Source organism: Bos indicus, chromosome 29 (genome assembly GCF_029378745.1).
Source record: "Bos indicus isolate NIAB-ARS_2022 breed Sahiwal x Tharparkar chromosome 29, NIAB-ARS_B.indTharparkar_mat_pri_1.0, whole genome shotgun sequence".
NCBI classification, from domain to species: Eukaryota; Metazoa; Chordata; class Mammalia; order Artiodactyla; family Bovidae; genus Bos; species Bos indicus.
In genome coordinates, this window is record NC_091788.1 from 41,996,669 (window position 1) to 42,024,651 (window position 27,983).

Below are 27,983 nucleotides of genomic sequence, written 5' to 3' on the forward strand. Positions count from 1 at the left end.
ATTTGCAGGGAAGCAATGGAGAAACAGACATAGAGAATAGATTTATGGACATGGGGAGAGGGGAGGAGAGGGTGAGATGTATGGAGAGAGTAACATGGAAACTTATGTTACCATATGTAAAGTAGATAGCCAATGGGAATTTGCTGTATGTCTCAGAGAATTCAAACAGCAGCTCTGTATCAACCTAGAGGGGTGGCATGGGGAAGGAGATGGGAAGGAGGTTCAAGAGGGAGGGGACATAAGTATACCTATGACTAATTAATGTTGAGGTTTGACAGAAAACAACAAAATTCTGTAAAGCAACTATTCTTCAATTAAAAAAAATAAAAATTTAAAAATGTAGTTATTGCACCACATTCCACTTTGCTTTAATTAAAAACAAAGGATTATATTTTGTTAATTATTTTAATCTAAATTCAATGAAAAACAGAAAAACACTTGTTTTATCTTCTTTCCACAGGAAAATCATAAAGCAGTTCACTTCTATGTGTCTCAAATTCTGTTTTCTGGAAATGACTGAAGACTGTGTGGCAGTCTCATTTTAACACATTTAGAGAATATGTACATGCTGAAGTCCAATATTGATTTTACAGAATAACTGAGGGGAAGTGTTTTCAGAGAGTAAATCTTTAAACAGATTTAACGGTTTACATCACATAGAAGTGTCTTTGGTAAATAACTTTGTTTATAACTTTACTAAAACAGTGATACCTCCTGATTCCAGAAAGACTAAGAAAACTGCTCCCACTGCTCTGTTGCAGTAGAGAGGGGATGGGACACATTGACGACATAGTGGTGTGAGTCACACAGATCTAACATGAATTAATGAAAGGAAAGCTTTTTCTCCTTTGAAGCTAGAATTGAGGTCATTCTGACTCTTCTTGAAGATTGCCTTTGCCCAATGGCCTTTGAGGAGCTCCTGGATGAAGTTGGTGGCCTGGGAAAATTCCAGATCCTTCAGATGGCTTTAATTCTTCCTTCCCTCATGATAATAGTTTGTCAAATACTTTTGGAGAACTTCACTGCAGCCATTCCTCGTCATCGTTGCTGGGTCCACATTCTTGATAATGACACTGTCTCTGATAATGACACTGGATTCCTCAGTCCTGATGTTCTCCTGAGAATCTCTATCCCACTGGATTCAAACTTGAAGCCAGAGAAATGTCATCGTTTCCTCCACCCTCAATGGCAACTCCTTCACCTGAATGGGACCTTCCCAAACATGACTGACCTGGACACGGAGCCCTGTGTGGACGGCTGGGTGTATGACCACAGCTTGTTCTCCTCCACCATCGTGACAGAGGTAAAGGCCCCATTTACCTCTTCTAAGTATATGGTCTGGGTATTCAGAATAACACAAAGTCATGTCTGAAGATTCATGTCTTCATTCACTGAATAGATAGTGTAGCCAGCTGTCTTTCATTCTTTTAAGAAAACTGATTACTTATTTATTTAATTGCCAAGCACAATTGATGACAGTGAAATCAATAACTAGATATGAATTTTAGTATTACAAAGGTTTAAGTTTACTTTCCTAACCATCAGTTCTCACATAATGTGAGAAGTACTTGATATAAACTGTGGAAAATTATTCTTGGTCATTTGCTCTCAGTCTAGTTGCAAATTATAAATATTTGTATAATTTTTTTTAAAGTCCTTTCCTGGATACTTGTCATACAAGCAAATCAGAGTGCATTTCACTCTAGATGTGAAATCTAGAGCTGTTGAAAAATCTAGGTTGTTGAAAAGGCAACCTCAAAGTTTTCAGTGTGTGGAAATGATTGAGAACCACTGAGGTATGCAGTGCTAAGTGAATATGAAGATTGCCCCTAATATAACCTAGAAGATTTAGTTGATGATTATTAGAAGAAAACAATGCATAAGCTGAGACATTAATGGTATAGATCAGTAAATGTGGTAAAGAGAAGCCAGCGGACATGAATTTCACTGATGGCTTTTTGACCGAGTGAGCGTTGAGGGCTATAAGACTATAAGATTCTGTGAAGCTCCTCTGTGCTGGTTTCCTTCTCTTCCAGTGGGACCTCATTTGTGACCATCAGTCACAGAAACCAGTAGCTCAATCCCTATTCATGGCTGGAATGCTGGTGGGAGGCTTCATATATGGTCATCTCTCAGATAGGTATGGCTCCAGATCATTGCTGCCCTACTCTGTGTTGTTTTCAGAGTTTATGATTAATTGTTTCATAAATAAGTCTTTATTGAGTTCTGATAGACAGTTCATAGTGTTGGGGGTTTCCTTAGTTCCCAAGCAGCTACAGATGGAAATGTAGGATTGGACTCATTGTGAAGAATGCAATTTTGTTGCCATGGAGATCTCTGTACTGGGCACAGAAATGATATCACCATAAGATCTGGGGGCATTTCAGAATAGCTTTTTATTATTATTATGAAACTGCTTTATTGGAACTGGAAGAGTTGCTAGAGAAAGAACATTCAATTTGAAATTATTTTTTAAATTAATATTTATTGGAGTATAGTTACTTTACAGTATTAGTTTCTGTTGTACAACAAAGTGAATAGCTGTTTGTATACATATATCCCTTCTTTTTTGGATTTTCTTCCCATGTAGGTCACCACAGAGGGCTGAGTAGAGTTCCCTGTGCTACACAGTAGATTCTCCTTAGTTATCCATAGTAGTGTTACACAGTGGTTATAGTAGTTATACATAGTAGTTATAACTATGTAGTGTTATGTAATAGTTATGCATATTAGTGTGTCTATGTCAATCCCAGTCCCCCAGTTCATCCCACTCCTCCTCCCCCGACTAGTATCTATATGCCCATTTTTCTGTGTGTGTCTTTACTTCTGCTTTGCAAATAAGTTCACCTACGTTATTTTCTATATTCCACATATAAAAGTTATTATATGACTTTTTTTTCTCTTTTTGACTTTCTTCACTCTGTATGACAGTCTCTAGGTCCAACTGCATCTCTGCAGATTGCACAGTTTTGCTCCTTTTTATGGCTGAGTAAAATGGCAACCCACTCCAGTATTCTTGCCTGGAGAATCCCATGGTTGGAGGAGCCTGGTGGGCTACAGTCCACAGGGTTGCAAAGAGTCGGACATGACTGAGTGACTTAACTAAAGTAACGTTAATTGCATATATGTACCACCTCTTCTTTATCCATTCCTCTGTTGATGGACATTTAGTCTGCTTCCATGTTCTGGTTATTGTAAATAGTGCTGCAAGAACATTGAAAGTATCTTTCTGAATTATGGTTTTCTCTGGGTATATGCCCAGAAATGGGATTGCTGAGTCATATGGTAGTTCCATTTTTAGTTTTCTAAGGAATCTCCATACTGTTCTTTGTAGTGGCTATATCAATTTACATTCATTGTGGAATTTCCTTGTTTTTTTTTTTCTATGATCCAATGGATGTTGGCAATTTGGTCTCTGATTCCTCTGCCTTTTCTAAATCTAGCTTGCACATCTGGGAGTTCTTGGTTCCTATACTTGTGAAGCCAACTTGAAGGATTTTAAGCATTATCTTACTAGCATGTGAAATGAGCTCAATTGTATGGTAGTTTGAACATTCTTTGGCATTGCCCTTCTTTGGGACTAGAATTAAAACTGACTTTTTGCAGTCCTATAACCATTGCTGAGTGACCTAGGTGAGTGATCATACCATGGTGGTTATCTTGATCATTAGGACCTTTTAAAAAAATGGTTCTTCTGTGTATTCTTGCCACCTCTTCTTAATCTCTTCTGCTTCTGTTAGGTTCTTGCTGTTTCTGTCCTTTATTGTGCCCATCTTTGAGCAACATGAGAGAACCTCAAAAAATTATGCTAAGTGAAATAAGCCAGGCACAAAAGGAAATTGTAGGCAACCACTTATATGAAATATCCAGAATAAGCAAACGAATGGAGAGAGAGTTTAAAATTTTCAAAAGGATAAAGGGCAGGGATGGAGAGTTATTGCTTAATTGTGAGAATTTGTCTTGGGTTGATGAAAACGTTTTCAAAAAAGACAATGTTGATGGTTCCATGATATGATGAGTATAATTAATTACTGACTTGTACTTCTAAAAAGATTAAAATGAAAAGTCTATATAGTGTTAGTTGTATCAAAATTAAAGGTATCAGTGTATCAAATATATCTCTATCATAAATTCTGTTATCTAATTCTGTCAGTTTTGCTTCATGTAGTTCACCGTTGCTGAGTAAAGATACACTTGTTGTTTTCAGCATTATTGTGTCTGTAAATAAATTTTGTTTTGAAATTTTTTTCTTTAATGATGATATAAAGACTCTAGTCATCTTATTATTACTACCTGAATTGTATATATATATTTTCTGTCAATTGACTTTCAATCTATAATATTTTAAGTACTATAGTGGGCAGCATAAAAGTCCATCTCTTTTTAAACCCATATGGTAATTTCTATCATTTGATAGAGATAGCAATTAGTTCATGTGGTTGTTGTTCTTGTTCTTTTAACTTATTTTTTTATTGAAGGATAATTGCTTTACAGAATTCTGCTGTTTTCTGTCAAGCCTCAACATGAATCAGACATAGGTGTATATATATCCCCTCCTTCTTGAACTTCCGTCCTATCTCCCTCCCTACCCCACCCCTCTAGGTTGATACAGAGCCCCTGTCTGAGTTTCCTGAGCCATACAGCAAATTCCCATTGGCTGTCTATTTTACATATGGTAATGTAAATTTCCATGTTACTTTCTCCATACATCTCACCCTCTCCTCCCCTCTCCCCATGTCCATAAATCTATTCTCTATGTTTCTCCATTGCTGCCCTGTAAATAAGTTCTTCAGTACCATTCTTCTAGATTCTGTATATGTGTGTTAGAATACGATATTTATCTTTCTCTTTCTGACTCACTTCACTCTGTATAATAGGTTCTAGGTTCATCCACCTCATCAAAACTGACTCAAATGGATTCCTTTTTATGGCTGAGTGTGACTGCAGCCATGAAATTAAAAGACGTTTACTCCTTGGAAGGAAAGTTATGACCAACCTAGATAGCATATTAAAAAGCAGAGACATTACTTTGCCAACAAAGGTCCGTCTAGTCAAGGCTATGGTTTTTCCAGTTGTCGTGTATGGATGTGAGAGTTGGACTGTGAAGAAAGCTGAGCACCAAAGAATTGATGCTTTTGAACTGTGGCATTGGAGAAGACTCTTGAGAGTCCCTTGGACTGCAAGGAGATCCAACCAGTCCATCCTAAAGGAGATCAGTCCTGCGCATTCAATGGAAGGACTGATGTTGAAGCTGAAACTCCAATACTTTGGCCACCTCATGCAAAGAGTTGATTCATTGGAAAAGACCCTGATGCTGGGAGGGGTTGGGGGCAGGAGGAGAAGGGGATGACAGAGGATGAGACGGCTGGATGGCATCACTGATTGGATGGATATGAGTTTGGGTGATGGACAGGGAGGCCTGGTGTACTGCAATTCATGGGGTCGCAAAGAGTTGGACACGACTGAGCGACTGAACTGAATATTCCATTGTGTATATGTACCACAACTTCTTTATCCATTCATCTATTGATGGACATCTAGGTTGCTTCCATGTTCTAGCTATCGTAAATAGTGCTACAATGAGCACTGGGGTACGTGTGTCTGTTTCAATTTTGGTTTCCTCACGGTATTTGCCTAGGAGTGGGATTGCTAGGTTGTATGGTGGTTTTGTTCCTAGTTTTTTTTATTTTTTATTTTATTTTTTAATTTATTTTTATTTTTTAACTTTACAATGTGGTATTGGTTTTGCCATAGTTTTTAAAGGAATCTCCATACCATCTTCCATTGTGGCTGTATCAATTTACATTCCCACCAACAGAGCAAGAGGGTTCCCTTTCTCCACACCCTCTACAGCATTTACAGTTTTTAGACTTAAAAAAAATTTTTTTTTTTTACTTTACAATATTGTATTGGTTTTGCCATACATCTGCATGCATCTGCCACGGGTGTACACGTGTTCCCAATCCTGAACCCCCCTCCCACCTTCCTCCCCATACCATCCCTCTGGGTCATCCCAGTGCACCAACCCCAAGCTTCCTGTATTGTTTGTATACTTTTTGATGATGGCCATTCTGGCTGGTGTGAGATGATATCTCATTGTTATTTGATTTGCATTTCTCTAATAATGAGCGATGTTGAGCATCTTGTCATGTGTTTGTTAGCCATCTGTACGTCTTCTTTGGAGAAATGTCTGCTTAGGTCTTTTCCCCACTTTTTGATTGGGTTGTTTGCTTTTCTGGTATTGAATTGTGTGAGCTACTTGTATACTTTGGAAATTAATCCTTTGTCAATTGATTCATATGCTATCATTTTCTCCCATTCTGAGAATTGTCTTTTCGCCTTGCTTATAGTTTCCTTTGCTGTGCAACAGCTTTTACGTTTAATCAGGTCCAACTTGTTTACTTTTGTTTTTATTTCTATTACTCTAGGAGGTGGGTCATAGAGGATCTTGCTTTGATTTATGTCATGGAGTGTTCTGCCTATGTTTTCCTCTAAGAGTTTTATAGTTTCTGGTCTTACATTTAGGTCTTTAATCAATTTTGAGTTTATCTTTGTGTATGATATTAAGAAGTGTTCTAATTTCATTCTTTTACCTGTAGCTGTCCAGTTTTCCCAGCACCATTTATTGAAGAGGCTGTCTTTGCCTCTCATTGTATATTCTTGCCTTCTTTTAAAAAAATAAGGTACCCAAAGGTGCATGGGTTTATTTCTGGGCTTTCTATCTTGTTCCATTGGTCTAGATATCTGTCTCTGTGCCAGTACCATACTGTCTCGATGACTAGTTTTGTAGTATAATCTGAATTCAGGAAGGTTGATTTGCTCCAGCTCCATTCTTCTTTCTCAAGACTGCTTTGGCTATTCGGGGTCTTTTGTGTTTACATACGAATTGTGAAATTTTCTGTTCTAGTTCTTTTAAAATGCCATTGGTAATTTGATAGGGATCACATTGAATCTATAGATTGTGTTTGGTAGTAAGTCATTTTCACAATATTGATTCTTTCTACCCAGGAACATGGAATATCTCTCCATCTGTTTATGTCATCTTTGATTTCTTTCATCAGTGTCTTATAACTTTCTGTATACAGTTCTTTTGTCCCCTTAGGTAAACTTATTCCTAGATATTTAATTCTTTGTGTTGCAATGGTGAATGGGATTGCTTCCTTAATTTCTCTTTCTGATTTTTCATTGTTAGTATATAAAAATGCAAGTGATTTCTATGTTTTAATGTTATATCCTAAAACTTTAAATTCACTGATTAGCTCTAGCAGTTTTCTGATAGTATCTTTAGGGTTTTCTTTGTACAGTATCATGTTATTTGCAAACAGTGAGAGATTTATTTCTTCTTTTCCAATCTGGATTCCTTTTTTTTCTTTCTTCTCTGATTGCTGTGGCTAGGACTTCCAGAACTATGTTGAATAATAGTGGTGAAAGTGGACATCCTTGTCTTGTTCCTGATCTTAGGGGAAATGTTTTCAGTTTTTCACCATTGAGCATAGTGTTTGCTGTAGGCCTATCATATATGGCCTTTACTATGTTGAGATAGGTTCCTCAACATAAGTAGGTTGGGTTGGAACATCGGAACCTTGGCTAGGTTCCAATACCCATGTTTTGAATAGTTTTAATCATAAATGGATGCTGAATTTTGTCAAAGCCTTTTTCTTCATCTATTGAGATTATCATATGTTTTTATCTTTCAATTTGTTAATATAGTGTATCACACTGATTGATTTGAATATATTGAAGAATCCTTGCATTCTTGGAATAAACCCAACGTGATCATGGTATATGAGCTTTTTGATGTGTTGCTGAATTCTGTTTGCTAAAATTTTGTTGAGGATTTTTTCTTCTATGTTCATCAGTGATATCGGCCTCTAATTTTCTTTTTTTTGTGTTGTCTTTGTCTGGTTTTGGTATCAGGGTGATTGTGGCCTTGTTGAATGAGTTTGGAAGTGTTCCTTCCTCTGCAATTTTTGGAAAGAATTTTAGAAGGATAGGCATTAGCTCTTCTCTACATGTTTGATAGTTTTCTCCTGTGACACCATCTGGTCCTGGACTTTTTTGGGGGGGAGATTTTTGATCACAGCTTCAATTTCAGTGCTTATAATTGGGCTGTTCATAATTTCTTTTACTTCCTGGTTAGTCTTGGAAGAGTCAACTTTTCTAAGAATCTGTCCATTTCTTCCAGGTTATCCATTTTATTGCCATATAGTTGTTCATAATAATCTCTTATAATCCTTTGTATTTCTGCACTGTCTGTTGCAACCTCTCCTTTTTCATTTCTAATTTTGTTAATTTGATTCTTCTCTATTTTCTTCCTTATGAGTCTGGCTTAAAGCTTGTCAATTTTGTTTATCTTCTCAAAGAACCAGCTTTTAGTTTTATTAATCTTTAGTATTGCTTCTTTCATTTATTTCTGCTGGGATTTTTTTTTTTTTTATAAAAACTGAAATTTTATTTCCCACAATCCATACCCTGTGTACAAGGTCTTGCAGCATCTTAGATGACATTGTGTGATTGAACCAATAAAGATAATAGAACTATTAATATCAACAAATACACACCAGGAATCTGAGGATTTCCAGAATCATGGTGAGATTTGTGAGTAGTCAAGTACTCCAAGTAACAACAGTTTAGATGCATGCTAATCATGATGATTACTTATAAAAGGACACAGTCAGAATTAGGAAAGGGAAATGCTATTCAATATCACTAGAATCAATTTTCAGTCACCTGTGAGTTGAACTTCACATTCGGAAAAAAAAGGTCAGATTATTTGCTCTTCCAAGAAGCCTAAAATGGGTATCACCTTTTTACAATAAAAAGCCTAGTAAAACAGTCCATGGAGTCAGACCCAACTGAGCAATTGAGCACACACACACAAACCAATAACACACTTGTTTCCAATTAAAAGTATGCATTCATTAATATTAAATTTTTTTAAACTTTTATTTTATTTTTAAACTTTACATAATTGTATTAGTTTTGCCAAATATCAAAATGAATCTGCCACAGGTATACATGTGTTCCCCATCCTGAACCCTCCTCCCTCCTCCCTCCCCATACCATCCCTCTGGGTCGTCCCTCTGCTGGGATCTTTATGATTTTTTTTCTTCTACTAATTTTGGGGCTTTTTGTTCTTTTCCCAGTTGTTTTAGGTGTAAATTTAGGTTTTCTATTCAATGTTTTTCTTGTTTCTTGAGGTAAGATTGTACTGCTATAAATTTCCCTCTTAGAACTGCTTTTGCTGCATCCCATGGGTTTTGAGTTGTCGTGTTTTCATTGTCATTTGTTTCTAGAAATTTTTTTATTTCCCTTTTGATTTCTTCAGTCACCTGTTGGTTATTTAGAAATGTGTTATTTGTTTCCATGTGTTTGTGTTTCTTACCATTTTTTTTTCTGGTAACTGATATCTAGTCTCACAGCATTGTCATCAGAGAAGATGCTTGATATGATTTCAATTTTCTTAAATTTACTGAGATTTGATTTGTGACCCAAGATGCAGTCTATCCTGGAGAATGTTCCATGTGCACTTGAGAAGAAGGTGTATTCTTCTCCATTTGGATGGAATGTCCTGAAGATATAAATGAGATCCATCTCACCTAATGCATCATTTAAGACTTGTGTTTCCTCATTAAATTTCTCTTTTGATGATCTGTCCATTGGTGTGAGTGGGGTGTTAAAGTCTCCTATTATTCTTGTGTTACTGTCAATTTCTCCTTTTATGTCTGTTAGTGTTTGTCTTATGTATTGAGGCGCTCCTATGTTGGGTGCATAGATATTTACAATTGTTATGTCTTCCTCTTGGATTGAGCCCTTGATCATTATGTAGTGTCCTTCCTTATATCTTGTAATCCTATTTATTTTAAGGTCTATTTTGTCTGATATGAGGATTGCTACTCCAGCTTTCTTTTGCTTCCCATTTGCAGGAATATATTTTTCCATCCCCTGACTTTCAGTCTGTATGTGTCTTGAGGTCTGAAGTGGGTTTCTTGTAGACAGCATGTATATGGCCCTTGGTTTTGTATCCATTCAGCCAGTCTGTGTCTTTCAGTTGGAGCGTTTAACCCATTTACATTTAAAGTAATTATTGACATATATGTTCCTATTGCCCTTTTCTTAATTGTTTGGGGTTGATTATGTAGATCTTTTTACTTCTCTTGTATTTCTTGACTATATAAGTCCTTTTAACTTTTGTTGTAAAGCTGGTTTGGTGGTACTTAATTCTCTAAACTTTTGCTTGTCTGAAAGGCTTTTTATTTCTCCATCAATTTTGAATGAGATCATTGCCAGGTACTGTAATCTTCATTGTAGATTTTTCCCTTTCAGTACTTTAAGTATATCCTGCCATTCCCTTCTGGCCTGCAGAGTTTCTACTGAAAGATCAACTGTTAAGCATATGGGATTTCCCTTGTATGTTACTTGTTTCTTCCTTGTTGCTTTTAATATTCTTTCTTTGTGTTTAGTCTTTGTTAGTTTGTTTAGTGTCTTGGTGTGTTTCTCCTTGAGTTTGTCCTGTATGGGACTCTTTGTGCCTCTTGACTTGATTGACTATTTCCTTTTCCATGTTGGAGAAATTTTCAACTATAATCTCTTCAAAAATTTTCTCATAAACTGTTTTTCTCTTCTTCTTCTGGGACTTCTATAATTCAAATGCTGGTGCATTTGATATTGTCCCAGAGGTCTCTGAGACTATCCTCAGTTCTTTTCATTCCTTTATTTTATTCTGCCCTTCAGAAGTTATTTCTATCATTTTATCTTCCAGCTCACTGATTCATTCTTCTGCTTCAGATATTCTGCTATTGATTCCTTCTAGAGTATTTTTAATTTTGGTAAATGTATTGTTTGTCTCTGTATGTTTATTCTTTAATTCTTCTAGGTCTTTGTCAATTGATTCTTGTATTTTCTCCATTTTTTCCCCAAGGTTTTTGATCATCTTTACTATCTTTATTCTGAATTCTTTTTCAGGTAGTTTGCCTATTTCCTCTTCATTTATTTGGACTTCTGTGTTTCTAGTTTGTTCCTTCATTTGTGTAGTATTTCTCTGCCTTTACACTATTTTTTTTTAATTCATTGTGTTTGAGGTCTCCCTTTCCCAGACTTAAAGGTTGAATTCTTTCTTCATTTTGGTTTCTTCCCTCCTATGGTTGGTCCAGCGCTTTGTGTAAACTTCGTATAGAGTGAAATTTGTGCTGAGTTTTTGTTTGTTTGCTTGATTTTCCTCTGATGGGCAAGGCAGAGTGAGGTGGTAATCCTGTCTGCTGATGATTGGGTTTGTATTTTTGTTTTATTTGTTGTTTGGGTGAGGCATTTTGCACAAGGTGCTGCTGGTGGTTGGATGATGCTGGGTCTTGTATTCAAGTGGTTTCCTTTGTGTGAGTTCTCACTATTTGTTACTCCCTAGGGTTAGTACTCTGGTAGTGTAGGGTCTTGGAGTCAGTGTTCCCACTCCAAAGGTTTGGGGCTTGATCTGCTGGGAAGAGGATACTTGGGAGGGATGGAGCTGGGAGGCTGTGGCTGAGGAGCGAATTTTTACTCAGGTTCTAAGGGCAGCACTATGTGTGGCCCTGTGATGAGCAAAAGCCTCATAGAACTGAGGACTGGGCAACTGTCTGTGGGAAGATTACAATCCAAAATCAATCATCTATTGCTCTTGACAGCATCCCAGAAGTCTCTCTTCACTGGTTTCCCAGCTTGAACCTGGTGTCACCAGGATTTGAACTGCTGTCTCTTCTAACCCCAGCTCTTAGGCTCTGACAATGCCCAGAAGAGCATGTGGTGGGGATTACCAAGGCTTCTGCTGTGGTTCTCTCTATCCCCTTGAGAGCTTGGACCAGTATCAACATCTCCAGCCTCTTGTTTCTTTGGATATTTTCCCCCCCTTTTCCTTTGTGCTTCGTCTAATTTCACTTGCTTATAGGGTGCTGCATGCAGCGACCTCCACCCTGTACTCAGACCAGAGTTATAAGTATGAAGGGCCAAGGCTGGCCCATGCAGTTAGGGCATGTGCTGAAGCAATGTGCATGGCACTGCAACTCAAGATGTGGTTGTTGTTTTGATTTTTCTCATTCGAACATTTCTCTCTTTTTGTTTGTTTGTTTTCTGCATTATTTTCTTGATGGTGATAATAATTACGATTTTTTTGGTGATGCTGGTTCCTATGGTTCACATTTTCTATTTTTAGGGTAAATTATTTGAGCATTTTAAGAATTATGTTTTAAGGATTGCAGAGGAATTTTCAATTCCAGATTGTCTATCTGTTTTTATTACTGGCATATAGATTGGCAGATCTTGTTTAATCCAGGTTGCCTCCACTAAGGCCCTATTTTCTTGATGCTCATGGAACACAGAATTCATTTTTTCTTATTTGTGCTTCACCTTACTTTTCACTTCATTCTTCATCTTTCATAATTCTTTCCTCTGAGAAATTTATATAATGTCTGCTGTCTGGGTTATGATACTTATATATTCTTTTCTAGAAAAGCACACTTCTTGAAGACTATAAATCCAGATTCATCAAAGAGTGGCTCTTTTTTTTTAAAATATGAATTTATTTTAATTGGAGGCTAATTACTTTACACTATTGTATTGGTTTTGCCATACATCAACATGAATCTGCCACAGGTGTACACGTGTTCCCCATCCTGAACCCCCCTCCCACCTCCCTCCCTATACCATCCCTCTGGGTCATCCCAGTGCACCAGCCCTGAGCATCCTGTACCATGCATCAAACCTGGACTGGCGATTCGTTTCACATATGATATTATACATGTTTCAATGCCATTCTTCCAAATCATCCCATCCTTGCCCTCTCCCACAGAGTCCAAAAGTCTGTTCTATACCTCTGTGTCTCTTTTGCTGTCTCGCATACAGGGTTATTGTTACCATCTTCTAAATTTCATATATATGAGTTAGTATACTGTATTGGTGTTTTTCTTTCTGGCTTACTTCACTCTGTATAATAGGCTCCAGTTTCATCCACCTCATTAGAACTGACTCAAATGTATTCTTTTTAATGGCTGAGTAATACTCCATTGTGTATATGTACCACAGCTTTCTTATCCATTCATCTGCTGATGGACATCTAAGTTGCTTCCGTGTCCTGGCTATTATAAGCAGTGTTGCGATGAACATTGGGGTACATGTGTCTCTTTAAATTCTGATTTTCTCAGTGTGTATGCCCAGCAGTGGGATTGCTGGGTTATATGGCAGTTATAAACCTTCAACAACTCTGTCCACTGATCTTTTGCATCAGTTTAACCTTAACCTGTCTGGTCCTAGAGACCCAAGTACAGTTTTAGCTCCCTTGTGTTCTGAACACTGTACAGACTCTCTACTTTGCTAAATACCTATGTTAGTACGGTGGGTTCTTATGGTATTTTCCAAGTTCCAACATTATAGTTTATTTTATATGGTGCCACTTGGTGTCAGAGGCCATTTGGTGATTGGAGGATGAGGTTTTGGTCTTGTTAGTCTATAGAAAAAGAGTGTTAGTCATGTATGAAACGAGATGCCAGTCCAGGTTCAATGCACGATGCTGGATGCTTGGGGCTGGTGCACTGGGACGACCCAGAGGGATGGTATGGGGAGGGAGGAGGGAGGAGGGTTCGGGATGGGGAACACATGTATACCTGTGGCGGATTCATTTCGATATTTGGCAAAACTAATACAATTATGTAAAGTTTAAAAATAAAATAAAATTGGAAGAATAAAAAAAAAAAAAAAAAAAAGAACTGACTCAAATGTATTCTTTTTAATGGCTGAGTAATACTCCATTGTGTATATGTACCACAGCTTTCTTATCCATTCATCTGCTGATGGACATCTAAGTTGCTTCCGTGTCCTGGCTATTATAAGCAGTGTTGCGATGAACATTGGGGTACATGTGTCTCTTTAAATTCTGATTTTCTCAGTGTGTATGCCCAGCAGTGGGATTGCTGGGTTATATGGCAGTTATAAACCTTCAACAACTCTGTCCACTGATCTTTTGCATCAGTTTAACCTTAACCTGTCTGGTCCTAGAGACCCAAGTACAGTTTTAGCTCCCTTGTGTTCTGAACACTGTACAGACTCTCTACTTTGCTAAATACCTATGTTAGTACGGTGGGTTCTTATGGTATTTTCCAAGTTCCAACATTATAGTTTATTTTATATGGTGCCACTTGGTGTCAGAGGCCATTTGGTGATTGGAGGATGAGGTTTTGGTCTTGTTAGTCTATAGAAAAAGAGTGTTAGTCATGTATGAAACGAGATGCCAGTCCAGGTTCAATGCACGATGCTGGATGCTTGGGGCTGGTGCACTGGGACGACCCAGAGGGATGGTATGGGGAGGGAGGAGGGAGGAGGGTTCAGGATGGGGAACACATGAGAAATAAAGGAATAAATTTAAAAAAAAAGATGAATAAGGTCTGAGGACATAAAGTATAACGTAAAGACTATAGTTGATAACATTGTATTCTATAATTGAAATTTTAAGAGTGTCAAACTTAAATGTTCTCACCCAAAAAAGTAAAAAAAAGGTAAATATGTAAGGTGATGGCCTTGTTAATTAACAAGATAGCAGGACTCTTTTTACAATGTATATCAGGCATCCCAATGTCACTTTAAATATTTAAAAAAAAATAAAATAAAATCAAAAGGTTGTAAAAAAAATTATGTCAAAATAAAAGTATTACAGTAAAAAAAAAAAAAAAAAGAAAAAGAAAAAAAAATAAGGAGATTCCTATTGTTGATTTAGCCCTTCTTTTTTAAACGTTTTCAATTACAAAGAATCACTTGTTAAAACATTCTCTAAATTTCAGAGTATTCTTTTGGTTTCTTATGTTTTTACCACAAGTTATCATTATTCCCTTCATCTAAGCAGATTCTGTTTCTTAGGTTTGGGCGGAAGTTGATTCTCAGGTGCTGTTTGCTCCAGCTGGCCATCTCTGGGACCTGTGCAGCCTTTGCTCCCACCTTCCTCATTTACTGCTCGCTACGCTTCTGGTCAGGCTGTTCTGCTGTGGTCATCGTGGCAAACAACATTATGCTGAGTAAGTCAACAATTTTGGTCTCCTCCCATTTTCCATGCTTTAAAAATCACTTTGAAATTTCATCTTTATGTGACATTAATATCCCATTTGGATTTTCTTCCAGTTATAGAGTGGACAAGATCCCAGTCAAAAGCCATGATATTAACACTGGTAACCTGTACCTTTAGTATGGGACAGATGATGCTGGGAGGACTGGCTTTTGTCTTTCGAGAGTGGCGCACCCTGCAGCTGGTGGTATCTGTACCTTTCTTTGTCTTCTTTCTCTCCTCAAGGTATGAGCTTTCTCTCTTACTCTGTCTTATGGGAACCTGGGATGAAAATGCATATTGAATTAAGATATATTGATTTTCTTATTCCATGGACCATTTTGTATTGTTTGGACCTAAAACCCATGTCTCTCATCTGTTCACTCTGTGGGATTTGAGGTTTGAGAAGCAGAACACAGAGTAATAATGACTTTTCTGTCTGGGGTTTCTAGATATTTTCTGCCATCTTTATAAGTTTTACCCAGTATAGTGGTCAGAGTTAGGCTAATATTATTTTCCTTAGTATAAAATCAGACATATTTTAAAAATACTGTTTTTTGAGCTTTGGAATGAATCCAATATGGTAAAGATTCAGCAATTTTCTATGTTGTTGCTGATTTTGGATAAAGGAAGAGGCATCAAATTTGTTCATATAGCCAGTTGACAAAATAGTGGCATAATTTCTACATTACTAAAAATGGCATGTAGATAGGGTGATTTCTGTTATGTGTTCAGCACTTCCTTTTCCCTTAAATAGTTTTAACAAACATTTACTTATGGTAGGGAGAATCAGCTTAAGTGATCACAGAAGGATGACTATAGGTTTAATACATTGAGATGAGTTCAAAGAAGGAGCAGAGTGTAGTCCTTGTCAGAATCATCTCCTAAGTCATTTTATCCTCTTTCCAGTTCTACAAAGAAGATGGCACTACAGTCCCCATTTTATTGATGAGAAATCTGAGGCAGATGTAAACAAGTGACTCACTTGTGTAGTTAGGTACCAACAGTGTTGGTAGCAGCAAGAGTATTTGCAATATTTGTTGGGCTATAAGCTTACATCATTTGGGGGCTTCTTTTTTAAAAGAATATATATTATAAATATATACTATATTCACAAAGTTGTTAGATCCCATGCAAAGCTTTCAAAGAGAATATGCATATGAAGGACTCTCCACCTTAAACTTCATAAGCTTCTTGGAAATTCTCTTCCTGAGTAAGCAGAGAGGAAATTTGACTCCAAGGTCTGTGGATCCAACAAGTGAAATGGTGGATATAGATGGAAGGCAAAAAGCATCTGCTGTCAAGAAGCATACAATACATTAAAAAAGAGAGCTGACTGCACTTATGTGCCTTTCTTCAGGTGGCTGGTGGAATCTGCTCGGTGGCTGATTATCACCAATAAACCAGATGAGGGCTTAAAGGAACTTAAGAAAGTTGCACACAGAAATGGAATGAAGAATGCTGAAGCAACCCTGAACATGGAGGTGAGAAGGGAAGGGAAGGTGGTTAAGGGTTGTAGAGAAGAAATAAACTGACACCTGCCTTCTTCTTCTTGAGATAGACAAGCTGATTTTCTAACAGGGCAGTTAGTTGAGAAGACAAGCTCAGTTCTCTCATCTTTCAGGTCTATTTCAGAGAAAAGAAGCTTTGCTTGCTGTGCAACTACTTCCTTTAGTTCATTTCCTGAATTGAATCTATAGGCTCTGTACTCCCTTGGATACCATGCCCTCATTTTCAAAATTTTGTTGTTGCCATTTAATTTCCTGGAGTTTCCCTTAAATCCTTACATACTCCTTCATATCACATTCACACTTGTGGTTTCATGTATAATATGTTACCCTAGAAAGAAGGAGGGGCTTTCCAGGTGGTGCTAGTGGTAAAGAACCTGCCTGCCAATGGAGGTAGACATAAGAGATGCAGGTTTGATCCCTGGGTTGGGAAGATCCCCTGGAGGAGGGCATGGCAACCCACTCCAGTATTCTTGTCTGGAGAATCCCATGAACAGAGGAGCCTGGTGGGGAATTGTCCATAGGGTAGCAAAGAATCAGACACAACTGAAGTGACTTAGGACACACACGCAGAAAGAAAGGGAATACATCATTTCTGTCCTTTTGGGATCCAATGCTAACCACTATACCTCGAACTATGTTGGCAAATGATATGTGTTTGCTGTTGTTGAAGGGTTTGAGAGTGACCATGCAGGAGGAGCTGAAGACAGCACAGATGAAAACTACTGTGTTTGACTTATTCCGCACACCCAAGCTGCGAAAAAGAATCTGTCTTCTGTTCTTTGTGAGGTGGGCTTGCTCACAGTGCATGGCAACATTCAAAGAGTTGGGGCATAAAACTATTTATTTCAAAGGTTACAAAAGTGTTGTGAGAGGGAGATGGTGATTTGAAAATAAAAGATGTGGCGAACACCAACTAAGACTCACAAGAAACTGATTGTATGATGAAGAGTTAGTTAGATTTTATCACTCTATCTGTGTCTTAACTGGAGACTATTGTTGAGAACTTCCATTAAGAACAGATCTTAGCACTTGTTTTTCTATATTTATCTTTCAATTTAATTGAAGCAAAATTTTAAAACAGAAACATGAAGAGATCATGAATATATATGAATCAATGAATATGTCAATATGTAAAAATGTAACCAACCTCCAGGTCAAGACAGAAAATTCTAATCTGCTAATAGAAAACTAATGAATAATTTGTAGCATATTTGTACAATGTAATTTGTACAAATTTGTACATTTGTACAATGTAATATCTTACAGCTGTTAAAATGATTGAACTAGGGCCAACTGCACCAACATAGATGCACCCGTAAAAACATAATGAAAAAGAAAAATTCAGAATGATTTGTGATTTATCAGCATGACGCCAATTGTTTTACATTGAAAAAAGGTAAAACAATCTTATATACAATACTATACCAGTGTGCATAGGATATACACATGTGTAAGAAGAGCAAGCATGTCAATGGTAAGTATCAGCCCCTTTGCGAGGATTGAAGGAGAAGAGATCAAGAAGGAACATATAGGGAGCTTCAATTGTATCTATAAAACTTTAATGCTATTAAGTGAGTAAATAAGTAAAGCAATTAGACAATGTGCTGAAATGGTGGATACATATTATTCTCTTTTTCTGTGTGCAAGAAATACTTTTATAATAAAATATTTTAATTAAAAAATAATACATAAACCTGAAGAGATTAGGAATATATACAAATCAATGAATACGCCAATATGTAAAAATGTAACCAACCTCCAGATCAAGACAGAAAATTCAAATTTCCCAAGATTTCCTATGTCAACTATCCAGTTGCACAATAACCACCACCAGCACCACTTCCTGACTCTATTCTCTCCTCACTACCCTCTCCTGTGAAAAATAAAAATTAACAACTGTTCTTATCTTCTTCACTACAGATGAATGTTGCCTGATTCTTTTACATAATGTAAATGACAGATGGGTTCAGAGACAGCCCCCTTTCTTTATGCTCATTCATGAAGATTCATCCATTCTGTTGTGTATACAAGTAGGCTGTTCTCCTCCCTAGGAATTTAGTTTCCACAATGGCACCCCACTCCAGTACTCTTGCCTGGAAAATCCCATGGACCGAGGAGCCTGGTGGGCTGCAGTCCATGGGGTCGCTAAGAGTTGGACACGACTGAGCGACTTCACTTTCACTTTTCACTTTCATGAATTGGAGAAGGAAATGGCAACCCACTCCAGAGTTCTTGCCTGGAGAATCCCAGGGACGGCGGATCCTGGTGGGTTGCCATCTATGGGGTCGCACAGAGTTGGACACGACTGGAGCGACTTAGCAGCAGCAGCAGCAGATGATTAAGCTACAATGTCTACTTGTACTCCAGTGTTGGTGAACTGTTACTTGTTTTCAATTTGGATTCAGCTTATTTGAGTGTTGGGGCTTCCAGGGTAACTCAGATGGTAAAGTATCTGTCTGCAATGCGGGAGACCTGGGTTGGATCCCCAGGTCAGGAAGATCCCCTGGAAGAGGGCATGTCAAACCACCCCAGTATTCTTGCCTGGAGAATCCCATGGATAGAGGAGCCTGGTGGGCTACAGTCCGTGGGATAGCAAAGAGTCAGACACGACTGAGTGACTAACACTTTATTTGAGTGTTAGCACAATGGTTCCTGTGAAAATCTCGTTCATTATGTCATGAGAGTATATAAGTACTTGTATTTTGGTAGAGTTAAGAGGAGAAATTTTAAATATAATTCTAAATTTTTGAAGATTTAACAATCAAGAATGAAAAGTATACATGACAATATAGACCTTCCCCAAGCTTAAGAAAGTAGCTATTGTATTGTACAATTTACATCTTCCTAGGAATACCCTAGTAGGCTGCTTCTGTGTTTAACTGCATTGTGTTTTTTCACCTTTCCCATATCCACTAGGACACAGACTTTTGTTCCTGAATCCTAGACAATCAGAAGGGAAGGAAAAAGCAGAGATAATGGTCAAGAGAGGACTTGCTTGCAATTGCTGTGATCTGTGGTGTTTCTTCTGTTGTAATGTCTAAGTCTAGCTCTCTCAGGGTGTAGTAGTTCATTAAAGTGGACTCTTTTCCTTTAGATGTTTTCTGGGTAAAAGGTTGATCCCAAGTTGGAACATTTGATTCCATTTCTGACAGTGCAGTAGATGTATGTTTGCTCTTTTGAATTCTCACATATTCTCTTAGCCCTAAGAAATCATATATGAACTTTGAATTCCCCAGATTTGTGTTAAAACCCAGGATACTATGCTCCCAGGTCAAGAAGACATGCATGGTCCCTTCACAGTTTTAATCACTAGTTTCTGGTGATGGACAAGGAGGCCTGGCATGCTGCGATTCATGGGGTCACAAAAAGTCAGACACAACTGAGCGACTGAACTGAACTGAACTGAGAAAAGAGAAATGGTTTACAATATTGGGTTTGAGGTAGGAGATGTCAGACTCACAGCATACAGACAAACTTCAAAAAGTAATTTTTCTAAATTCCTGGTTTTGGTCTTCTCCATTCAATTTCTATGTAGCATCCAATTTGCTGATCACAGCAGGTACACTTTCCTGTCACTGCCAACTCTATGCTCAGGGACTCAGACAAAAGAAAGACAGAAGGAGTATCATTTTCATATATTTGTTATTCATTTACTCAGTTGTGCCCTACTCTGAGACCCCATGGACAGCAGCAAGCCAGGTTTCCCTGCCCTTCACCATCTCCCAGAGTTTGTTCAAAGTCATGTCCATTGAGTTGATGATGCCAAACAACCATCTCGTCCTCGGTTTTCCCCTTATCCTCCTGCCCTCAATCTTTCCCAGCATTAGCATCTTTTCCAGTGAATTGGCTCTTCACATCAGGTGGCCAAAGTACTGGAGCTTCAGCTTCATTATCAGTCCTTCCAATGAATATTCAGAGTGATTTCCTTTAGAATTCACTGGTTTGATCTCTTTTCAGTCCAAGTGACTCCATGTAATTATTTATGATAATTTTACTTCTAAAATTGGAGAAATCAGTGCTGCGATGAACATTGGGGTACACGTGTCTCTTTCCCTTCTGGTTTCCTCAGTGTGTATGCCCAGCAGTGGGATTGCTGGATCATAAGGCAGTTCTATTTCCAGTTTTTTAAGGAATCTCCACACTGTTCTCCATAGTGGCTGTACTAGTTTGCATTCCCACCAACAGTGTAAGAGGGTTCCCTTTTCTCCACACCCTCTCCAGCATTTATTATTTGTAGACTTTTGGATCACAGCCATTCTGACTGGTGTGAAATGGTACCTCATAGTGGTTTTGATTTGCATTTCTCTGATAATGAGTGATGTTGAGCATCTTTTCATGTGTTTGTTAGCCCTCTGTATGTCTTCTTTGGAGAAATGTCTATTTAGTTCTTTGGCCCATTTTTTGATTGGGTCATTTATTTTCTGGAGTTGAGCTGTAGGAGTTGCTTGTATATTTTTGAGATTAGTTGTTTGTCAGTTGCTTCATTTGCTATTATTTTCTCCCATTCTGAAGGCTGTCTTTTCACCTTGCTAATAGTTTCCTTTGATGTGCAGAAGCTTTTAAGGTTAATTAGGTCCCATTTGTTTATTTTTGCTTTTATTTCCAATATTCTGGGAGGTGGGTCATAGAGGATCCTGCTGTGATGTATGTCGGAGAGTGTTTTGCCTATGTTCTCCTCTAGGAGTTTTATAGTTTCTGGTCTTACATTTAGATCTTTAGTCCATTTTGAGTTTATTTTTGTGTATGGTGTTAGAAAGTGGTCTAGTTTCATTCTTTTACAAGTGGTTGACCAGATTTCCCAGCACCACTTGTTAAAGAGATTGTCTTTAATCCATTGTATATTCTTGCCTCCTTTGTCAAAGATAAGGTGTCCATATGTGCGTGGATTTATCTCTGGGCTTTCTATTTTATTCCATTGATCAATATTTCTGTCTTTGTGCCAGTACCATACTGTCTTGATAACTGTGGCTTTGTAGTAGAGCCTGAAGTCAGGTAGGTTGATTCCTCCAGTTCCTAGATGTCCATCAGCAGATGAATGGATAAGAAAGCTGTGGTACATATACACAATGGAGTATTACTCAGCCATTAAAAAGAATACATTTGAATCAGTTCTAATGAGGTGGATGAAACTGGAGCCTATTATACAGAGTGAAGTAAGCCAGAAGGAAAAACATAAATACAGTATACTAACGCATATATATGGAATTTAGGAAGATGTTAACAATAACCCGGTGTATGAGACAGCAAAAGAGACACTGATGTATAGAACAGTCTTATGGACTCTGTGGGAGAGGGAGAGGGTGGGAAGATTTGGGAGAATAGCATTGAAACATGTAAAATATCATGTATGAAACGAGTTGCCAGTCCAGGTTCGATGCACGATAGTGGATGCTTGGGGCTAGTGCACTGGGACGACCCAGAGGGATGGTATGGGGAGGGAGGAGGGAGGAGGGTTCAGGATGGGGAACACATGTATACCTGTGGCGGATTCATTTTGATATTTGGCAAAACTAATACAATTATGTAAAGTTTAAAAATAAAATAAAATTAGAAAAAAAATAAAAATAAATTATACATTAAAATAAATAAATAATATTGGAGAAATCAGATTGGGACTTTATTCTTTAACCTTGCCTATTAGTTGCCTGGGTGAATATAATCATCAACTGTAGCATCTGGGCTCTAAATTTTATGGCTTCTGTCTTTCCTTTTTCGTTTACTACAGATTTGGAACCACAATACCCTTTTTTGGCATCTTCATCAATCTACAACACTTTGGGAGCAACATATTCCTGTTCCAGGTCATCTTTGGAGCTCTCACGGGCTTAACCCGATGTCTTATACCTCCAGTATTGAATCACATGGGCCGTCGACCAACCCAGACGCTTTTCATGTTCCTGGTGGGACTTTCCATTTTGGTCAACACGTTTGTGCCCCAAGGTGAGAGAAGACTGGGCTCTGGGGAAATGAAGGGTCTTTTTCTACTCCTTCAGGGACTGCAATTGATCACACTTGTTGGAAGCCAGGATTAAAGAGAGATCCTAATTAAGGGCTAAGTATTCCCTCAAACCAATATGATTGTTAATGAGAAATTCTGCTAATAAGTTGTTGAGAAATGAGTCACATGTTGAGGGATAAATCAGGCATCTGTTTATATTCACTCCATTATGGAAATGTTGGAAACTAGTGCCATTTATTTCAGACAGTTTCTCCAGAACAGCAATTGTTCACTTTCTCTTCACTCATTCACTCTTTTTGGCTTCCCTGATGGCTCAATGGTAAAGAATCTGTCTGACAAAGCAGGAGCCACAGGAGATGCAGGTTCAATCCCTGGGCCAGGAAGATCCCCTGGAGGATGAAATGGCCACCCATTCCAATATTCTTGCCTGGGAAATCCCATGTACAGAGGAGCCTGGCAGTCTACAGATCTGTGGGGTCGCAAGGAGTCGGACATGACTGAGCACACATACACTCATTCACTCTTTTAATAACAAACATGGAAGGGCAAGGTCTTGCAATTATATTCCAGGCGAGGACACGATATGGTCGCCCACTCTGGGCTCCTCATTGCCAGCTTTGATGACTGGTCTACTTCCCCATATCTATGTATCCACATGTGACTGTGGGGTTAAGTCACCATAACTATATCTCTTGCTTATGGAAGTCTTCCAGGAAATGGAAAAAAAAAATTCCTCTTTACGTAGTGAAAGAGTGTAGAGCAGGAAGAGGAAACCCTTGTCAATTCCCTGTTAGATTACTTCATATGTTAATAGAATGATGTTATGTAATGACTAGGAGAAACTTAGTGAACACAATGTTTTGCCATCTCCCAATGCAGAAATGTGCTTTACATCCTCATAGACTGGTGAACTCTGCTCCTCAGAATATCATTAATGATGCAGGCTTACTGCCTTACAGTAAAGTTTGTTTCCAATATTATATAGCTATAATTATATTTCTTTTTATATTGCTCAGAAAACTGATTCTTTGAACATTTGAACGTAGGGAACAAGTGTTTCCCTAATTTTGAATTGGGACTTCTCAGATGGCTCTATGGTAAAGAACTTGCTTGTGAATGCAGAAGATGTGGGTTCTATCCCTGGGTCAGGAACATCCCCTGAAGAAGCAGATGGCAGATGGCAATACTCCAGTATTCTTGCCTGGAAAATCCCATGGATGGAGGAGCCTGGAGGGGCTATAGTCCTTGGGATTACAAAAGAGTCAGACATGACTTGGCAACTAAACAACAGCAACAAATTTTGACTTATTTTTATTTCCTAGTAGGTTTCCATTCTTCCATTTTCTCCTAGTAGGTTTCCTTCCATTCAAAACTAAAATTGATCTAGATCTAGATCTTCTGCCTGTTCTTTCAGAGATTAATCCTGTCCTTCTAGTACTCTCTGGTGTCATGCTTACCCCATGGCGATGCTGTATCTGCTCTAGGTTGACTGACTCATTTGGGTTTACCTGGGACTTTGGTTTACCTGGGACTTTTCTGATTTTATCAATGAAAGTCTCACCTTATTAAAATCTGCTAATTCCCAGGTACACCAGGATGACTGATAACTTTAAATTCTGCATTTTAATCATAAAGTCCTCAAAGTTAGAGATGAACCTTAGATTTAGGAATTGACTGCATGATGGTTCTACCTTCTACCATTAGGATATAACAAGTACTGGACTGAATAAGTAAAAGAAAATTTCTGCCAGATTCATTTTTTCTTCTGCTTCTCCAGTAAATCTCACCTACGTGAAGAGATTTGCTGCAATCAATCCAGATACTTTTATGTACTTTTTACCACCTATATTTATAATTTTACATTTTTCATTTGTTCAGCCACCCCATGATCACTGCCATGTACAATTTTCTACAACTTATTTCAAACATACAGGTAAAGCAGTAGGGTTTTTCCCCCTTGACTAAATTTGGTGGATGCTGATTCCTTCCACATAGTTATTTAATCTCTCTGATTTTCTTGTCTCCAGAAATGCAGACCGTGCGTGTGACTTTGGCAAGTGTGGGAATGGGCTGTGTTGCTGCCTCTAACACCAGTATTTCTGTCCACTTTGTTGAACTCCTCCCCACTCTTGTCAGGTATATGAGTTTATGAATGTTCTGCCACCACCCAAAAAAGTACTTTCCCAGCTAACTGATGGTTGTTGTGGGAATAAGCATAATAGGAAATGTTAACTATAAAGCAATTGTTTTTAACTGTACTAGTGATACGCTAACAGCAATTATAGTCACAGTTTATTGAAAAAGCAGATTTGGGGCCATGCACTGTCCTAAGCAATACTTCAGTGCTTCATTTCATTAACCTTTTGGGCCATTTGTTAGAATAGGTCTAGTGTGTAATGTTCTGTTTAATGATGACAATGGGTCTTTCACACTTTGACCCTGACAAAGACAGCTGGAAAATTACAGAGCAAATTGCAAAAATAAGTGTTTGTCATCAAACCCAAGTATTTAATATTTGTCTTTTATTGTCTTCCATAATCATGTCAAAATAATAGATCATAAATTACAAGTGAAGATTTTTACTGAATTATTACAAAAATTATTACTTATCATTTAGAGCAAGAGCTGCAGGCATAGATATGATGGCTAGTAGGTGTGGGGCAGCACTGGCTCCCCTGCTGATGACCCTAGTGGTGTATCTACCCACTCTGCCCTGGATCATCTATGGAGTGTGCCCCATCATTGCTAGTCTTCTCGTCCTTCTCCAACCTGAAACCAGACATCTGCCTCTGCCTGACACCATCCAGGATGTGGAAAATAAGTGAGTAACCTGCTCCCACCCCCTGGAAGAGACTATGTGCTTTGAATCTGTAGGTGAGAAAGGCAACACAATGTGTGGGTCCTTCAGATCACTGAGCCTTGCCAGGGATACTTCCATGTCAGATCATTGCCTTCACAAGAGACAGGGTCATTTCTACCCACTGTGTGTTCCAGTCTAGACTGCAGAGATTCCCTCTTCCCTGTTCTTATTGATAGTTTTAGTGCTGAAGTGATGGTAATTATCTCTGTTGTGAGGGCACATTCTACTTGCCCTCATGAGAGACACACATTCCTGATGGTGCTTCATGGTCCTCAGATCCATAAAAGCCTAGTATATGAAAGGGAAACAAACATGAAGGAATAATTTAGGAAAATCACATAGAGTTAATGATTCTCTTTGAAAAGATAATTAATATTATGTATGTGCCCGTAAGAGTCAGACAATTTGCTGCCACAAGTAATGGAAAGATTGGTACAGGGAAAATAGAAACTTACAAAATATACTTAAAAATAAGAAAAATGGTATATTAGTGACCTAGCACCCATAATCATGGTTCACAAAGTCAGTTACTTAACAGAAATGATTGCCTCACAGTTATCTAGCTTTTAAATCTGAGCTCAAGTTGTTGGCAGGTTCATGCCCCATCTGTAGCCTTTAGGGAAGGGTCTGTTCCAGGTCTCTCCTGGTTTCTCGTAGCTCCTTTGCTTGTGGCAGCATAACTCCAATCTATACATGACACCTCCCTGGCACACCACTATGCCCAAGTATTCCTTTTGAATAAAGACACTAATCATGTTGGATTAAGGGCCCATTCTAGTCCAATATAACCTCATCTTAATTAATTTTATATGTGACATTCTTGTTTCCAAATATGGCAATCTCACATTCTGAGATGCTGAGAGTTATGATCTCAGCGTATGAATTTTGTGAAAGACATAATTCAACCCACAACAGATGAGGAGTGCCCTTAGATTTTCAGTTCGCCTCTTGGCTTTCCAAAGGTGTTGTTGGTCAGAGGTCTAAACAGACCCAAGTGAGAGTAGCAATTTTCAAACTGCTTTCTTGGGTTTGCACAGTCTGCAGAGCCTTTTCCAGAATGAGTGTCAACCCTATGGATTTTATTGGATTATAAGAAGTTGATGGGGCTGGTGCACTGGGATGACCCAGAGGGATGGTGTGGGGAAGGAGGTGGGAGGTGGGGTTCAGGACTGGGAACACGTGTACATCCGTGATGGATGCATGTGGATGTATGGCAAAACCAACACAATATTGTAAAGTTAAAAAAAAAAAAAAAAGAAGTTGATGGTTAGAAGTTCAGTTTGTACTTGTGCAGGGAGGGCACCTGAACTTATTTTCATGTTTTTCTCTTTTTTAATGTTTATCTTTATTTGCTAATTGGCTGGTTGATTTGTTGTTTCTATTTTGTTTCTCCAGGAAACAATTCTCAAGAAAAGTAAATGAGGAAGATTTCTGCATAAAAGTGACAAAATTTTAAGGAGATTTTATGACTGACCAGGGGGGAAAGGAAAGATATGAACAACAAAACTTGGAGTTTTCCTTTATATCTACACAGTAGCAAGTAAATATACTGGAAAATTGAATCTAATTTATAATTATTGCCTTAGTATTCACTTAAACATATAATTTCTTGGTACATGTTCCATGAGCAGTTCAATATTTAGGGAAAGTAGTTGAAAAAGTTTAAGATCTATCAATAAATTATTAATAGACAAAATAATTCAGAAGCAGGAGAATGTCATGGAATTAGTATGTGACTATTTGATGTGTGGAATTCAGAAGCAAAAGAATATCATGGAATTAGTATATGACTGCTTTATGTGTGGGACAGCATATGGTGAACTGTCCATAAGTGTGCAGAACAATATATGATATGAAACCAAACATCAAAAGAAATCCAGAAACAGATACTAATATATATATGTGTGTGTATATATATATATACACTTAAGACATGATACATTAAACATCATAAATCTCTCCAAATAGAAGGATTATGTGATATGTAGAAATACATTCATTGAAATAAGAATGTTGACCTTCTAATGGTAAAATTTTAAATGATTATTACTTTCTCTTTGCAATTTTTTCCCTTCATATTTTCAATAATTAATATATGTAATTTAAAATTCTTTTAAGTTATCAACATTGAATGGCAAATATAGAATACGAAATTTTTAAAATGTGTATGTATTAAATATAATCACTGCAAATTAAAAGTTACATTCTTAGTGTCATGGCTAATTAATAAGAAAAGCTTTTCTAATCAATAGTAATTATTAAAAGACAAATAGTAATTAATAAAAGACAAATCCAGTTTGAAATATACGTTTTCATTTTAAAAACAGCAGATGTAACAAATTATTGTCTCATTTTGGGTGAGGGCATACAGTGATGGGCATTCATAAATGTGAAAACATGCTATAATTTAAGAAATCAAACATGTTATAGGCTGTTGAAAACAATTGGCATTTTATTCAGAGTTTTATTCCAAAACTGAACCAGGAATAAATAGACAATCTTAAAAGACCTGTCACAAGCACAGAAATCAAACCTGTATTAAAAAATCTTCCAACAAACAAAAGCCCAGGACCAGATGGCTTCACAGGTGAATTCTAC

At 37.7% G+C, this 27,983-nt stretch overlaps 1 protein-coding gene across 1 annotated transcript; it reads left to right on the top strand.

Moving 5' to 3' along the window:
- The first annotated feature begins 664 nt into the window (after positions 1-664).
- Positions 665-27,711, top strand: LOC109554662 (solute carrier family 22 member 10-like). Its single transcript, XM_019955330.2, has 10 exons — positions 665-1,303; positions 2,037-2,140; positions 14,875-15,029; positions 15,133-15,301; positions 16,416-16,539; positions 17,237-17,352; positions 22,292-22,506; positions 24,553-24,661; positions 25,143-25,346; positions 26,781-27,711. The coding sequence occupies exons 1-10, from the start codon at positions 902-904 to the stop codon at positions 26,839-26,841; spliced, it is 1,659 nt and encodes a 552-aa protein (XP_019810889.2). The 5' UTR covers positions 665-901; the 3' UTR covers positions 26,842-27,711.
- Positions 27,712-27,983: the final 272 nt, after the last annotated feature.